The 16,611-nt window shown below is 38.1% G+C and overlaps 1 protein-coding gene across 1 annotated transcript; it reads right to left on the bottom strand.

The window, feature by feature from the left end:
* Positions 1 to 9,958: 9,958 nt before the first annotated feature.
* Positions 9,959 to 16,391, bottom strand: LOC309965871 (stromelysin-1-like; the record flags this gene model as incomplete). Its single annotated transcript, XM_082845690.1, has 10 exons — positions 9,959 to 10,059; positions 10,991 to 11,094; positions 12,197 to 12,356; positions 12,873 to 13,006; positions 13,901 to 14,045; positions 14,232 to 14,396; positions 14,778 to 14,903; positions 15,030 to 15,178; positions 15,269 to 15,513; positions 16,281 to 16,391. 10 exons carry the CDS (start codon positions 16,389 to 16,391, stop codon positions 9,959 to 9,961), a joined length of 1,440 nt encoding a protein of 479 aa, XP_082701816.1.
* Positions 16,392 to 16,611: the final 220 nt, after the last annotated feature.

Genomic DNA, 16,611 nt, shown 5'->3' with positions numbered 1-16,611 from the left:
GGACTCAGCCCTGGGACTCTGGATGAAAATTCTCTCCAGACACCTCTCTTCTCCTTGTTGGCTATCCACTTCCTATGTGACCAATCTAAATTACTTTCCTCATGTGATTCTGTATTTCTTCATCTTAATCCTTTCCCTTCTTCACTCACTTCTTCCTGATTTCCTCCCTTGACCTGCTAAAACACTCCTCCACCCAACATCTGTTCATCATGGGATATCTAGGAGGGTTTACAGATTCCTTCCATACTACCAGCATATCACATCCTCCTCTCTCTGTCAGACACACTTATATAAATATAATAATCCATATCCTGGACTCTCACAAATAGCAAAAAAAGGCAATCTATAATTGTAGATTATGATACACCTGGTACCCTACTTCATTTCATTAATGATTGTGGTGCTTCAAGTCAGCACTAAAGAAGAGTGATCGAATATATATTTATTGTGTATGTGTTCTTTAACTCAATATCTTTGTACCCCAGGGTTTGGTTTTTGGGCCACTTCTCTTCTATATTCTTACTCTGTTGTTAAGCTCATCCAGTTTCAAGACTTTGAAACCATCTACGTGCTGATGACTCTCAAATTTACATTTCCAATCCAGATCTTTTCCTTAAACTCCAGACTTATATATCCAGCATCACTATATGGATGTAAGATAGACACCTCAATACACAACAAGCCCAAAACTGAAGTTCTGATCTCCCCACCAAAGCCTGCTCCACCCTCAGTCCTCACGTCTCAAGTCATGGAAACTCAGCAACTTCATCCTTCTACTTGCTCCATCCGAAAGACTTGAAATCATTCTAAATTCTGCTATTTTTTTCACACTTCACAGCCTCACACTTTTGCATCATTAAATCCTGCTGGTTTTATTTTCATATAAATTCAGAATAACTTCTCTCTCCTTCCACAACTACCACACTGTCTGGAGCCACCATCCTCTCTTGCCTGGAATACTGCAATTGTCTCCTAACAGGTCTCTGGGCTTCTACCTAGGCTCCCCTACAATCTAATCTAAGAGAGCATCCAGAGACTCTTCTGACCCATTTCCTCCAATGGCTCCTCCATTTCACTCAAGGTACAAACCAGTGTTTTACATTGGCCCATATAACCCCACATGATTTGCTCCTACATCAACCTGTACCTCTCTGACTTTATCTTCTAGTACTCTCACCCTCTTCCTACTTACTTCACTGTTGTAAGTAGTCCTCTTGCTGTTCTTTGAATATGCTGAGCACAGGTCACCTCAGATTTCTTCACGCTAGCTGTTCTCTCTGTCTGGAGTGCTCTTCCCCCCGATTCACCTGGCCAGCTCTCTTGCCTCCTTCATCTTTGTTCAGATATCACGTTCTTAGTGAGGCTCACTTTAGTATTTTTACTGCAACCCATCACCACCCCCAGCCCTCTTCACTTGAAATCCCCTTACCTTACACTACTTTTTTTTTTCTTTTTTCCATAGCAGGAATCTCCTTCTAACATACAATGTAGTGTCTTTATAGTCTATAATTCTAGTTTCTTGTGTCTTTCTTGTGAATGTAAGTTCTAAGAAGGCAAACATCTTTGTCCATTTTGTTCACTGATTTATTGAAATTTACCCAAGCTTTTAGCAGTGTGCTTAGCATATAGTGAGTCCTTAGTAAATATTGACCAAAGAGTGAATGAATAAAGAAAAAAATGAATGTCTCCTACACTGTTTGTCCTTTATATTAATTTTCATATTGGTGGTATCATCCCAAATTGTGAGCTCCAAAAGGTAGGAAGCACTTCTGTCCTTTCTTTACAGAATTTTGACCTAGATTTCTGCCAACTGTAGTCTTGTGGTGTGACTCTCCTTGCAAGTTTTAACTTGCTCATGAGGATGTAATATGAATCTGATTAATCACAAGACTGACATGGACTAAGAGCATTGAGAAAGAGACTCTTTCACCTTCCACAGAGTCAAATGGTAACACATTAAGATTTTATGGGAAAAGAAATTCAAAACAAGTTAATGTACAGAAAAATTTAAAGATTAAATTGTCATTTTCAGGTGTAGAATGTGTCAGAGATATTGATTTGGTGTTCTTTAACAGATCTGTAAAATATTTTCGTGGCTTTAAAATATATTTGTGGTCACGTGTTGTCCCCCAAGAGTGTAGAAGCCCTCCACAATGTTCTTTTATGAATCACCCATGCCCTTTCCTCTGGTATCAGATTTTGTAGTGATTTTTTAAATAGATTAATCCCAATTGACAAATCATGAAATATTCTTGAATTATGAAATGGCTACTTTATTTATTAATAACAAAACCATATTCCTATACACTTAGATGCACATGAAATATTTTATTACATGACTTAGCATTCCTTATTTAAATGGAAAAATAATATAAAGCAGCACTTATAGGAACTACTCAGTTTATGAACCTTTGACTTTCAAATGTCTGTATCATACAGCCATTCCTAGGTCACTCCAACCACGCTTTTTGACTCAACCAGCTACAAAGAGCCAATCCTTTACTCTCTCTCTTTTCCAACCCTTGATTTATTACCTCTGTCAGTCTTTTCTTTGCTGTAACCCTTTTGCCTTTCATCACATTTATAGACCAATTCATGTCATGTAGGGATGCAGTAGAGTGGATCAAACATAAGCTTGGTGTCAGACAAGATGAATTAGATCTCTGGTTTGGCCACTTATTATCTGCATGACCTTGAGGATATGGCTTACCCTCTCTGAGCAGCAATCCTTATATTTGTAAAATTGGTTTAATAATCTCTACCTCACAAATAAGAATTAAGTGAGATGGTGTATGTAAAGTATTTGTTTCTGCATTAAAATCGAACTAGTAATATATGTCAGACATTTGGTTGAACTCGTTAATGTCTGAGGGCAGCTTTTTTTGCAGTATAATTAATACAGTTTTACTTATTATAATTAATGTTCAATTTATTAAAGACAAATCTTAAGTTTTCTTAAGACTTTAAATTTACCTTTCTAATCTTGTTTTTTAATCTAGTGAAAGTATATAAAAATAAGTACAATCACTTTCAATAGCTCTTAAATTAATATTTAATTGATTCATTTGGTTAAAATATTGAATTATCCTTAAACATTTAATACAATTTGTATTCATAATATTTTCAACACTTCAAATTACAGCTATGATTTTAATATAACTAATTCTTTCAAATAATCCAAATCTATTGTGTAGACTTAAAATCAAACAAGCAAGTTATTTCTAAGCATTTAAGTAACTCATTAATATAATAAAGCAAAGAACTGAATGCCTTAAATAAAATTATCATACACTTTTCAAACACTTTAAAAACAGAAAAAACATATGCAAAACAGTAAGATGACTATCAAAGCATAACACTACATAAATAAAAGTCTCCATAAATACCCTCCTTCTAGAAGTGACTAGTTTGCTCCCTGACCAAAGAGAAGATAATTGCTATTTCAAGTCTACTACAGCCACTAAAATTAAACATACTGATTACCACCAGTGACTGTAAATCAATGACAGGGACATTTACACTGCAAGCTGAACACTTTCTTATAATTAAGCCCTGCCAACTTTTTCAGTTTTACAGAAAGTTACTTTCACACGTTACTCCTGAAGGATTTGAGTAGATTCAGTACGGTTTTCCCATTATTTCTCTTCACAACGCAATCACAGCAAGTCTCCACATTGCTTGGTTTCTGGTGATGAGCTTCTCAAATGCTTCTGAGATAGTAACCTGCCTGTTCCCTGACTGGTGTAATTTCTGGTGTAACTGTAACTCCTTTATTTTTTACTTTCTCGTCTGTGTTAAAGTCTACCTTTCTGTTGGTTTATTGCCAAGTTCCAGCCCAATTCCCAGCTTCTGCTTTCCTTTCCCCTCCCACCAACCTACTGTCCCCAGATCACTTCCTATAAATGCAGAAACATACTCCAAATTTCCAAGGCAAAAGGAATTGAGCCAGTTCTTGAACATCATTCTGGGATTCAGCATCACATCACTGTTAAGGCTGGACTCGTCCTTACATGAACCACAAATATGGTCTCTGGTTCTTGGCCACTGGTTGGAGTCAAGAAACACGAGTGAATGGCTTGTCGGCACACAAATGCACTCGAGTCTTTTGGGAACAAGATTGCCTAGGGAAATTTACAGAGGAGAGTAGTAGAAGGTGTGAGGTTCCCCGCTGTCCATTATAATTTTGCACTGCACAGGGGAATTTAGAAAAGCCAGATGTCAGATGTGAAAAGAAGAACCCTGGCCCTTTGGGATTTTCAATTTCAGGATTGAGAAAGAATTAGCTCTTTTCCTTTGTGGTCACACAGTATGATATAGCAGAATATCTAGTTCAGAACAGGGTCAAAACTAAATAAGATTAAGGTCAACCAGACTGATTTATTCTCTTATCCTAGACTAAATACAACCATGATCTTTGAAACCAGCATGATATGAAATGAGATCCTGACTATGCTACTTACTATATGACCATGGTAAGGTTACTGAATCACTCTAAACTTATACTTCTGCACTATCAAGGCAAACCACCAACTCAATAGTCATTATGAGGATGAAATGAACAGTGCCCATCAAGTGCCTGTTGTCAAACCCAGGTTCGAGTACCCACGAACAATGAGGCCAAACAAACCGAAATATCCGAGTTTGGAGCCGAGAAAAGTTTATTAGTCGATGAGGCACCAATCCAGAAGATGGGAGACCTAGACTCCTCTCAAATCCATCTTGTTGACTAGCCAAGGTGTAAGATTTTTAAAGGCAAAAGGGGAGGGGTGGAAGGCTTTGTGATCCCAGCTTCCTGATAAGATCTCAGCTGCAAACTTTTAGGCACTGCCTTGTGACTTCGTTTGTTGCTGGTGATCGTGATTATTCTTTATGTTCCTGCAAAACAAGCTCATAAATCATGGTCTGGTGATCCTTTAACTTTCCTCTAGGAGAGAGCAAAAGCAATAGTTGAGACATTTTATCATTTATTTAGGGCCCACATGATGGTTCAGTTTCAGTTCTCAATTGATCCTCTGGGTCATCAATGTTGAAGTCCCCTTGAGGCCAGCTGGTTGAAGCCACAGGACATCTCAACAGTTTGGGGTCATAAATCAAGGCATTGGTTTAAGGTAACAATCACAGAAAAGTTTATGGTGGTCTTGCTTTTCCCTTGTTTCTGGTTCCCTCACTTCCCTGATTAGTAACTGCTTGAATCTGCTCTTTGGAACCCAGAGAAGGTCTAGGAGACTAAAGTCTTTTTCTACAAATAAGAAACAGGGGACACTGAAAGGCTTTTATACCCAGGAGGGCCCCACAAGGTCCTGCTTGATTTCACCTCTACTGCAGTGCCTAACCAAAAAACAGGTATTCAGTAAATAAAAAGTTGGTTAGTTTCTTTTCCCAATGAAATGAAGACATGCATAAGAACTATGAATTAGGTCTGGCAATACAAAAAAAATATGCTTTGCTTCCTTCCCAGCCCAACTTCTCCTAAGAGTTATCTGACCTATTATTTCCACTTTCTTACCTCCCAAATTCTCTCTGTGGTAGATGGATAGAGATTGCTGCCTCAGTATGTTTTCCTCCACCCCACTATGTAACAGCAACACAGTTGGGGTAAAAATTACCTGTCCTTGTTGCCACAGTGATTGTTCTAGGTGTTGACCACATGATTGAGATGATCCAAACAAGGGGGAGGCTCAGAAGTATGGGTTGATGGTTAGGGGTGGTGCTTTTTATAGGTGTGATGCCTGGAACTACCATAGGTCTTATGCTGCCAGGAGGAAAGCCAGCCTGAGGGTAAAACTGACACAGAAGACATAGTCAAGACAAGAGCAGACTGGAGGAGCCAGAACCATGATCACACTGAAACTAAAACCTTCCTGACTGCTGTACTTTTAAGTATGTGAATCAATAAACTCCTTTATTTTCATTACTTAAAAAAAACTCGGGCTTCCCTGGTGGCGCAGTGGTTGAGAGTCCGCCTGCCGATGCAGGGGACGCGGGTTCGTGCCCCGGTCCAGGAAGATCCCACATGCCGCGGAGCGGCTGGGCCCGTGAGCCATGGCCGCTGAGCCTGCGCGTCCGGAGCCTGTGCTCCGCAACGGGAGAGGCCACAACAGTGAGAGGCCCGAGTACCGCAAAAAAAAAAAAAAAAACTCTTTCCAGGGCTTCCCTCGTGGCGCAGTGGTTGAGAGTCCGCCTGCCGATGCAGGGGACACGGGTTCGTGCCCCGGTCCGGGAAGATCCCACATGCCATGGGGCAGCTGGGCCCGTGAGCCATGGCTGCTGAGCCTGTGCGTCCGGAGCCTGCGCTCCGCAATGGGAGAAGCCACAACAGTGAGAGGCCCGCGTACCAAAAAAACAAAAAAAACAAAACTCTTTCCAGCTTTATGGAGATATAATTGACAAATAAAAATTATGCATATTTAAGGTGTACAACATGGTGTTTTGCTATACCTATACATTATGAAATGATTACCATAATCAAACTAATTAACACATCCATCACCTCATATAATTTTTTTTTAGGTGTTGAGAACACAAGATCTACTCTCAGCATATTTCAGGTATACAGTACAGTATTACTAACTCTGGTCACCGTCCTTTACGTGAGATCTCCAGAACTTACTTCCCTACACAACTGAAAATTTGTAAGCTTTGACCAAAAACTCCCTATTTCCTCTACCCACCTAGCCCCTATCACCATTCCACTCTTTGATTCTATGAATTTGTCTTTTTTTTTTAATTTCATGTATCAGTGAAATTATGCAGTTTTAACCTTTCTGTGTCTGGCTTATTGCACTTAGCATAATGGCCTCAAGTTTCATCCATGTTGTTGCAAATAGTAGGATTTTCCTTTTTTTTTTTTTTTTTTTTCACTAGGGCTAATAATGATCCATTTATATACATGCCCCATTTCTTTATCCATTCATCCATCAACAGACACTTACGTTGTTTCCATGTCCTGGTTATTGTAATGTTGTAGTGAAGATGGGAATGCAGCTATCTCTTCAAGAATCTGATTTCATTCCTCTGGGTATACACCCAGAAGTTGTATTGTTGGATCATATGGTAGTTCTATTTTTAACTTTTTGAGGAATTGCTGTACTGTTCTCCATAGTGGCTGCACCAATTTACACTCCTACCAACAGTGCACCAGGATTCCCTTTTATCCACATCCTCACCAACACTTATCTTTTGTCTTTTTGATAAACTCTTTTATTTTTAAGCCAGTTGGAACTTTTTGCTACCTGTAGCCAAAAGTATCCTGGCATCAACATTTCAATTCACTTCAATCAGAATTCAACTCCACCACTCCACCAATACTGCTGTTGTAAATAGCATCCAATGGCCCACACACTGGAGAATCCAAACGAGTTTCCCTGCTCCTCCATCTCTGCTCAGACTTAGAAATTCAAGCTTCGACAGATATGCAAGTGTGTTTAAGGATATTCATTGTATCATTGGGAATAACAATAAAATATTTTAAGTAACCTACTGAATACTGAAAATAATACTGATACAATTTTTTTTGACTTACTTTTCATTATTTTTATTTCAAGTATATTATATATTTTTCAAGTATATATTTTTCAAGTATGTGTTTTAAATATTATTAAATTATTTTAATATATTTTTATTTTAAATATATTTAATTTATTATTTTAATTTTTAAATTTTATTTCTTTGATGTATACATTTATTTAATCACTAATTTAGTGACCAATAGAAGACTGAATAAATAAATTATATATTTATTTCATAGAATGGAGCCAGTGAAAGAGTGAAGCAAATTCCACATGTACTAATGTGGAATTGTTGCCAAACTATAGTAAGTGAAAATAGCAAAGAGCAGAGCAGTGTAAATTTACATGCTACCATTTTAACTTAAAAAGATAATATAATATTACTGTTTGTATATGTATAAAATAGCTCTGAAAGGATTCCTAGAAATCTACTTGGCTGCTCTGAGGAAAGGAATTAAATAGTGATGAAATGGGTGTGAGGAAAATTAACTTTTTATACAAAATGTTTTTTACTTTTTGAATTTGTGCTGTGGCTACATAGTACCTATCAAAAAAAAATAAACCAAATAATTTAGTTAATTTTTAAAATAAAGAAATGTTCAATCCCCTGCAAAATATTGTTATTTATTAGATTCCATCTTAAAATCTCTCATATGGTGTGTCTTATACTCATGGTTTTAAGAACAATCTAAATGCCGAAAAATCCCATATGTTTATATCTTCTCTCTCTTTTAAAAATATTGAGATATAATTGACATATAGCATTGTATTATTTTTGGGTGTACAGCATAATGATTTGCTATATGTATACATTGCAAAATAATTATCACAATAAGTTTAATTAACATCCATCACCAAACATAATTACTATATCTTCTCTTTTGAGTTCTAGACTAACTTACCTCATGGTTTTACTTGGAAATCTCTCAGACATTTCAAAAATTGGCAAAACTGAGCAATTCATCCTAACTCTTGCCCTTTCCTCACAAACCTGCTTCTCTTCAGGTCTTCCCCCATCAACACTTATGCTCAAGGAAGCTATCTGGGAATTATTCTGGCAACTTTTCCTCTCTTAAACTCCATATCTAAGCCATCATAGAGTTCTGTTGTCAATCATTTTATATATATATATATATATATATATATGTGTATATATATATATATATATATAAAATGTATTCCTGTCTCTGACTCTCCACTGTGACCACTTTAGTCCAAACCATCATCTTCTCACCTAGTTTTCACGTCTTCCTTCAAAACCTTCTCCAATGCCATTCCCCCAAAACTTCTTCTAAAACCACCTAGATCAAAGTAGATCCTCCTATTATTCTATCAAATAAGCCTAATTTTTTTCCTTTATAACTCTTACTAAAATTACACTTACATGTTCATGTTTGTCACTATTTGCTTATATTCTTTCTTGCTGGATTATAACTTCAGTGAGGCAGGGACTGTGTCCATTTTCTCAGGCTCCTATGCCCACAACCTAGCACAATGCTTGACACATGGAATATGATTAAAAGATTATTCTCAAATGAATTAATAATTTACAGCATGAATGAGCTCTTACTGTGTAGCAGATACCATGTTACATTTATTACTTAGGAGTGACAAACCAATTTTAGGATATGCAGTTGTCCATGGGCTTGTGGGCATGGACAGATACAAAATGAGTACAGGAGGATATTTTCATGTGTGAATAGGGGGAATATGAGCACATTTGTTTGCTAGGGCAGAGAAAGGGACTCCATTTATAGAATATATAAGTAAAAGCAAGAGATGAACAACAGGTTTATTTCCCCACCTGAATAATGAAGTGTGTGAACTAGGTGATTTGCTATAATTATAGGATTCTGCTTCACAACTTTTTTCAGAGACTGCCCTATAAGGTGACAACTTCCCTAGATCTTTCTCCTTAGGTATGTCAGGAACACATATGATGCCTGGTTGGTGGAAATAGCATCTCTTTTGTAGGGTACCTGGGGAGGGCAAGTGGCAGATTGTTTCCATTTCTGGATGAGCCCATTGTGAGGCTCCAGCTGTGGAGATCCTAATCCTGCCACCTCTACTGTTTCCTGCTCAGTCCACAATGCGCCCAAGATTGTGAGGACAACTAGTCCTTGAAACAAACAGAACAATAAAATAAAATAACTGACAACTCCTCTTTATTAAATAATAAGAAAATATTCTATATAAAGTCACTTGTCTGTTGCACAAGTGCTTCTTCCTTCCCCCTGGGAGGCTACCCCATGTGAGCAAAGTGCAAACACACAGCCCATTTGAATGCCCTGTAATTTGTGAAGCTAATGGGCAAGACACACCAGCTCACACTCTCATCCTCAGTCACTGCACACACAGGAGAAAATGAACCATTTCAATTCACAGAGACTTAGGTGAAGAGTTATCAGCTTCATTTAGAATTCCCATGTTATGCCTTCTAAGCATCTCTCCTAACAATTCAACCAGCTGTTACTCTTCAAAACATGTGTCACTTTCTTTGCATTTGGGTCAAACTCCAACTGCAAAGATCCATTGAAGAAATAGTAAAACCCTGCAAATACAGACGGGGGAAATAGTGAGATATTTTTTCCAATAAATAAATTTGGCAAAGTACAAAACTCATAATAATAGATACCTAAAAGCAGAAAGTGTTTATAAAATTATACTACTTGGCAGGGACTATGTTAAACATTTTACATGATGTTTTTTCATTTATTTCTGCAACAATCCTAAGAGGCATGTATATCTAACTCCATTTTACAGATGAGGAAGTTGAGGTTCAGACAAATTTAGATGCTTGTCCAAGGTCATTCAACAAGGAAAGAATGGAGATGGCACTCAACTTCAGCTCTGTCTGACAGCAAAATCATGCTCTGAGTTATTAGGTTATTCTGCTTGCAGTCAGATAAAATTCTCTGAATCTTTGGAAACTGTGGTATCTTTAAGCTTTTCTTTCCCAATACTCCTCCTCCCTTTTCCTCATGAGGCAGCCTGAGGGGCATTTCTGGCCTCAGAGAGGCACAGGGACTCTTTCAGAGCCTGATGATCCTTTATGGCTCTGCCATCATGGTGCTTAGATTACCTTTCAATAAAGATCATCTATCCCTCCACCCATCTATCCCTGAGGAGGAAAAAAATCTTTTTTTAGACTTTGGGCTCATGGAAATTTAAATATTGGCAACTGACTGACTACTCAGGAAAGACAGAGAAAATCTCCCTGGGAATTAGTAGCAGCAGCGGGATAGAGAAAGCCAGCTGGTCAGTGGTAAACTTGGCCATACCACTTGAGGTAATTTTTATATAGCTTATTATATGAGGTAGTCATATAATTGATATGAAATTCATAAGTTGAAATTTAGGGTTGAGAGGAGGATGCTGGTTAAAGAAAACTGTTATGAAATATTATTTCAATTTTCCTCTTCCCTTTGATACTATAGACTGTTTCAAGTGCCCCACTGCCAACAAAATAAGTGTCCTCTTACCAAATGCTTCAAAAACAGCATCCACCTCTAGGTAAACCCCTGGGAAGTCTTCCACTATTTGCTTGGGAAAGCCTGGCTCCATGGATTGTCTCTTCTCATCAAATCTGCACCGAGTAAAAGAAACAAAGCTCAGCATTGCATGGAGGTCATGTTACCAAAATTCGTAAATCATATTAGGTTTAATGTGGAATTCTAACAAACTTTCCAAGTACTGCAAATAAATGTCAGACATGTTTAGTGCTACAGAAATGTGTGACTTTAATGGTACTGCAAACTTAGCTTTTAAAATCTCTACCAGAAACAGAGGTAACATCCTGATCTAGCAGATGCTGTTTGTTACCATATTTCTTAGGTCTGGACAGAAAGAATCTTAATCATCCTTCTATCACAAAGATATGAACATAAAGTGAATTCAATCATTCATCTAAAATACAAATTTGAAGTTCTCTATCATACTTTGTACATATATGTTGTCCCTACCCTGCACATCTGGATTTCCTATGGCAGTCTCCTATGAAAAGGGATTGGAACAAGAAGCAAAGCACAGTAAGTGCATCTTTGATTGTTGGCTGGACCTTGGTTGGTCCACCCAGATCTCAGAGTCTGGGCAGATAGCTCAAGAATTAGCCCCTCTGAGAGCCCTATACAGTTAGACTGTTATTGCCTGTCATCCTCTTAGGCAGAGGTAATGAATGGGTTAGGCTAAGGGAAGCCCTTGAGAATCACATAGTACAGTTGGGAAATCAAGACAAACACTAACAATGAGTGGACTATAAGACAAAGGGAAAGGAATGATTTCCCCGTGGCCTGAATTTGCAGGGCTTCTTTCAAAAAAGAAAAGCCCAGTTGGGTTTGGAATGCAGCAGGGAAAGCTTCATGGAAGTAGTGGGACTTAAGCCAGGACTTGGAGGATGGGCAGGGTTTGTGTAGGTGGAGGAGAAAGGAGCACACTCCAGGCGGATGGGGCTACAGCACAAAGGGAAGCTCCAGCTTATTGTACATGGGACTCAAAACAGGAGAGCTTAAGAAATGCCTGTTATCAGGCACTGCTATATTTGAAAGTAAGCACTTCCCCACAGTTGTCTAAAGCCCCACCACTCCTACTGTGAGGGACTCAGGTCTAAGAGTAAGGCGGGGGATTTCCTTAGAGAAAGAAAATAATTTCCCTAATTAGGATCATACAAAGTCATTCCAATCAAATTTTACCTCCAGTATTTGTCCTCTACAAAGAAGTATGTTTTCTTCCTTTCCTCATCAGAAAAGGCTGCATCTATTTTCCTTATTGTTGAAGGAAAACCCAGGGTATGGATGTCTCTTGGGTAACCTGCTGACACCTCGTTTCCTCTGATGGCCCAGAACTGATTTCCTGTGTTTTTTTTTTTTAAAAAAAATCACAATCACATTGAATCTGTAACAGATATCTTTGGTTTTAGAAATACTTCTTAGCACCTTTGATTTTCATAGTATAAAGGAAGCCAGGGGGCTACCCTGGTGGCGCAGTGGTTGAGAGTCCGCCTGCCAATACAGGGGACACGGGTTCGTGCCCCGGTCTGGGAAGATCCCACATGCCGCGGAGCGGCAAGGCCTGTGAGCCATGGCCACTGAGCCTGCGCGTCCGGAGCCTGTGTTCCGCAAAGGGAGAGGCCGCAACAGTGAGAGGCCCGTGTACCGCCAAAAAAGAAAAAAAAAAGGAAGCCAGAATTTTAGATTTAGTCACCAGCTCAAAATAGACATTAAACAAAAATTTGCAGCTTGAATGAATGAACACAGACCAAATGAGGGAATTTACAACTCTGGGCAATTTCCCAGTTAAAGTCTTAATCAATTTTCCAGTGAGAGGCTTTATTTCAGCAAGTTAAAGAAATTATTATATAACAATTACCTTTAAAAATGAAAACGCTGTCTTTGCTAATAACTTCATATGCAGCATCTATGCCTGAAGGAAGAGATGGCCAAAACGAAGAGATCAAATGAAATTCAGGTTCAAATGTCCTGAAGGATTTGCGCCAAAAATGTCTGAAAAACATGTAAAAAGAAATGAAAATTGAAAGAAGTCTTTCACCTTTCAGCATATTTTCTTCATTGTCCTGTCTCACCCATCTTCCCCCATTCCCACATCCTGTAGGCTCAATGACAGACAGAAATCAGGCATGTTGTCACTGGGGAAAAATCTTTCCTTTTTTTCCAGAAGATTGCACTGGACCTGTTGCCATAGGATTCCAGAGTAATGTCTTCTGTGAAAGGAAAGTTATCTTACAATGCAAATTAATCAGCTGACTGTAACCTTTAAATACCTACAATTCATGCAAAACAGTATATATATTATACCATCGTTTATATTTTCAAAAAGATAGGCAGATGTGTGTGTATGTATACATGCATGTAAGTATATTTTTATATATACACAGAACAATTCTGGAAGGATATTTAAGAGTTCATCACTATGGATGAAGATAGGGAGAAGTGAGGAACTAAGAGTCAATGATGTGGTGATGACTTTCTTTTAACTTTCTTTCCACTTGTGCAGTTTTATCATGTGCATATTTATCCAGCAGTGAGTAAATTAATTGATTAAATGTAATGGTATCCTGGTATCATTTTTAAAGGAAGTAAAGATAAAATTCTGATTCTAAAGTTCTAATTGTGACTTTTGAAAAGCAACTGTAACTTATAACATTTGGGAATGACAATTACAGGGTTAAAATCAAATCATCTTAAGTCTTTGAAAATGAACTTGACAATTTTAGGAAAATATGGAAAGTGAAGCATCAGAAAGATTCCAAGTTCAGAGCAAAATTTTTTGTTTTAAATATTTAAAAATCCTTATCAAGTTTCTGTTTGTTTTCCTCTCTAAGCATTGTATAGATACATAAAAAGAATAGATAGGAAAATATAGTTTTCTGGTCTGACCTGTCTTTAAAGAACAGAGTTTCTCCCCTCAGAGTGCTGACTGCATCAAAGGACAAAGCAGGATCACATGTGGCTGGTGTGCCAGGTTCTGGAGGCACAGATTCTGTGGGCACCACAGGGTCATCTCGAGAAGCTGTGGGAGGTCCTAAAGGGAACAGATATGAGGATGCAAACATTAGAAGAAATGTGAGTCTTCTGTCAATTTATATCCTTTCCAAACATTCTCAAAGTGCTTTGAGTTAAATTACAAATGCTTTATGCAGCATTTTGAAGCTTTCCTGAAGACCATCATTGCAAAGTTACAATACCTAATTTTTCCAGCATCACTCACCATACAGGGACTGAATGCCATTCACATCATCTTGAGAAAGGTGGAACCGAGCCAGGTCTGTGAATGTGTTGTAGACTGGATACATCAAAGCTTCCCTGTTGGTCGAGTGTTGGAGACCCAGGGAATGGCCAAGTTCATGGGCAGCAACGAGGAATAAATTGATCCCTATTTAAGAAATCATAAGTAGTAGTTACTCATTCCTTAAATACATGTACATTACACAGATCAGCTGTGTATTATATTTGTTTACTTCCTAGAAGCACACAGTGCTTCACCCCCTCTTTTTTTTGTTTTGGTTAATTGATCAATTGACTGAGTACACTTAATGGAAAGCCAAGTGTTTTTCAAGGCTCATTCTTGAAATCAATCTCTGGGACAAAGTACCAGCCGTATCCAATTACTCCCATCTCCAGCCTGATTCTGCTGATTCTTGACCCATTGGGAAATCCATAACACCCCATTTCTTCAGTATTCTTAGCTATTAAGAGTTCTCCAAGTTAAAACAAAAATCCACACTGAAATCATTCTGAGAGATGTATAACTAACCTGATGTATCCTTTGTCCATTTTTCATCATCATCAAAGTGAACATCTCCATCAATCCCTGACCCAGGTGCATAGGCGTGAGCCAAAACATTTCCAGGTCCATCAAAAGGGCTAAAGTCTCCATGTTCTAAGAGAGAAAAAAAAAAATTATTGGCAAGATTAGTAATTAGGATCTCTCTGGGATCTTTTCTAATGAAACAACAACAGATAAAATTTTGCATGGGGTTTTTTTTTTCTTGTTTCTGTTTTTTACCTCGAACTGCAAAAATGATCATTATGTCTGCCTCTCCTTCATTGATCCTGGAGAATGTTAATGGAGTCACCTTCTCCCAGACTGTCAGAGCTTTCTCAATGGCAGAATCAACAGCATCTCTTGGCAAATCCAGTGTATAATTCACAATCCTGTATGAAAAAAAATTGAAGATACTATTTCTCCTGTGATAGTGATTTATAAATCTCAGTATTATGTCAAAATCTCTTTGGACCCATTACCTGTAAGTGAGGTGAGTTTTCCTCCACTTGGGCATGCCAGGAAAGGTGCTGAAGTGACCAACGTCAGGAATCCCACATCTGGGCTTGCGTATCACCTCCAGAGTGTCAGAGTCCAGCTTCCCCGTCACCTCCAACCCCAGGAACCTCTGCATTTCTTGTATTTTTTTAACAACAGGACCACTGTCCTTTCTTCTAACAAACTGTTTCACATCCTTTTCAAGGTTGTAGTAGTTTTCGAGGTATTGCTAGCAGAAACATAAGTATAGTTTTTAGGTCATTCTTATGATTTTTAGTGGTTTATGGTAAACTTGTACAGTTGCTCACTTAATCTATGAAATATTCCTCTAGTTTATTGAAATCAAAGTAAGTGTCATATTTGTTTAATTCTTCAATTGCAGACTCCTCCTCACTTTCGTTTTATCTTTGTAACAGAATATCTCTGCAGCTTATTTTACTACCAAAGCAATGAAAATTGCAATGAACTGGAAAACCAAGATAATTATCCAGGGAACTTAATGGAGAAAAACAAAACAAACTTCCTTGTGCGTAATTGTATATTTCAGCTACATTTATTCAATTTTCCACTTTATGCTTCTCACAAGGACCTGGCTTAAGAAAAAAAACTTAGACAAATCTCTATGTCTAAACATGACACCAGCAATAAAAATATCCATCTAACTTTATATTGGATTAAAATACCTACAGAAGTCCCAAAGCAAGATAGATTTCATATACTCTCCACTTGTTAATCATGTGTCTTAAGCAGTGCTGCTAGTAAGGTGGCTTTGATCTTAGGAAATTACCTAATATCTCTGGCTTTTGTTTCTCTGGCATAAAAAGAGTCCAAATAGATGATACTGAGACCCTCACCACGTACAACACTCTATAACTCTCTGCCTTTGAACTTCCTATACATTAAGTTCAAACAATTCTGTGAGTTTTATAAATAGAAAGCAGAGAGGGTTTCCACTTTGCCCTGTCAGGGAGCATGAGGGCTGGCTCCCTTAATTACCTGAACAAGGTTCATGCTGTCATCCTCGTCCTTTGCAGCTCTGTCCAATGGATAGGCTGAGCAAACTGCCACAGATAGCAACAGCAGAACTGGAAGATTCCTCATTTCCATTGACTTTTCACAGCTCTCTGTTGTCTTAATGCCTTGCTCTCCGTGTATCTTCTTCTAGATTAACGGTCTGGAGTCCGACTTTTATAGGGTGACAATGTTTGTTTAGATCACCCACACACAGCTTGACTCATGATTGTTTTCCTATGAATGGCAGCAGGCCCATTTCCAAAAATTCCAAATCCAAAATAGGATGATACAACCTACTTTACTAATTTCTCTC

The sequence above is a fragment of the Leucopleurus acutus genome, assembly GCF_964270905.1.
Source record: "Leucopleurus acutus genome assembly, chromosome: 8".
Taxonomy (NCBI): domain Eukaryota; kingdom Metazoa; phylum Chordata; class Mammalia; order Artiodactyla; family Delphinidae; genus Leucopleurus; species Leucopleurus acutus.
Note: the sequence above shows the minus strand (reverse complement) of the source record. Positions and strands in the feature narration are given on the sequence as shown.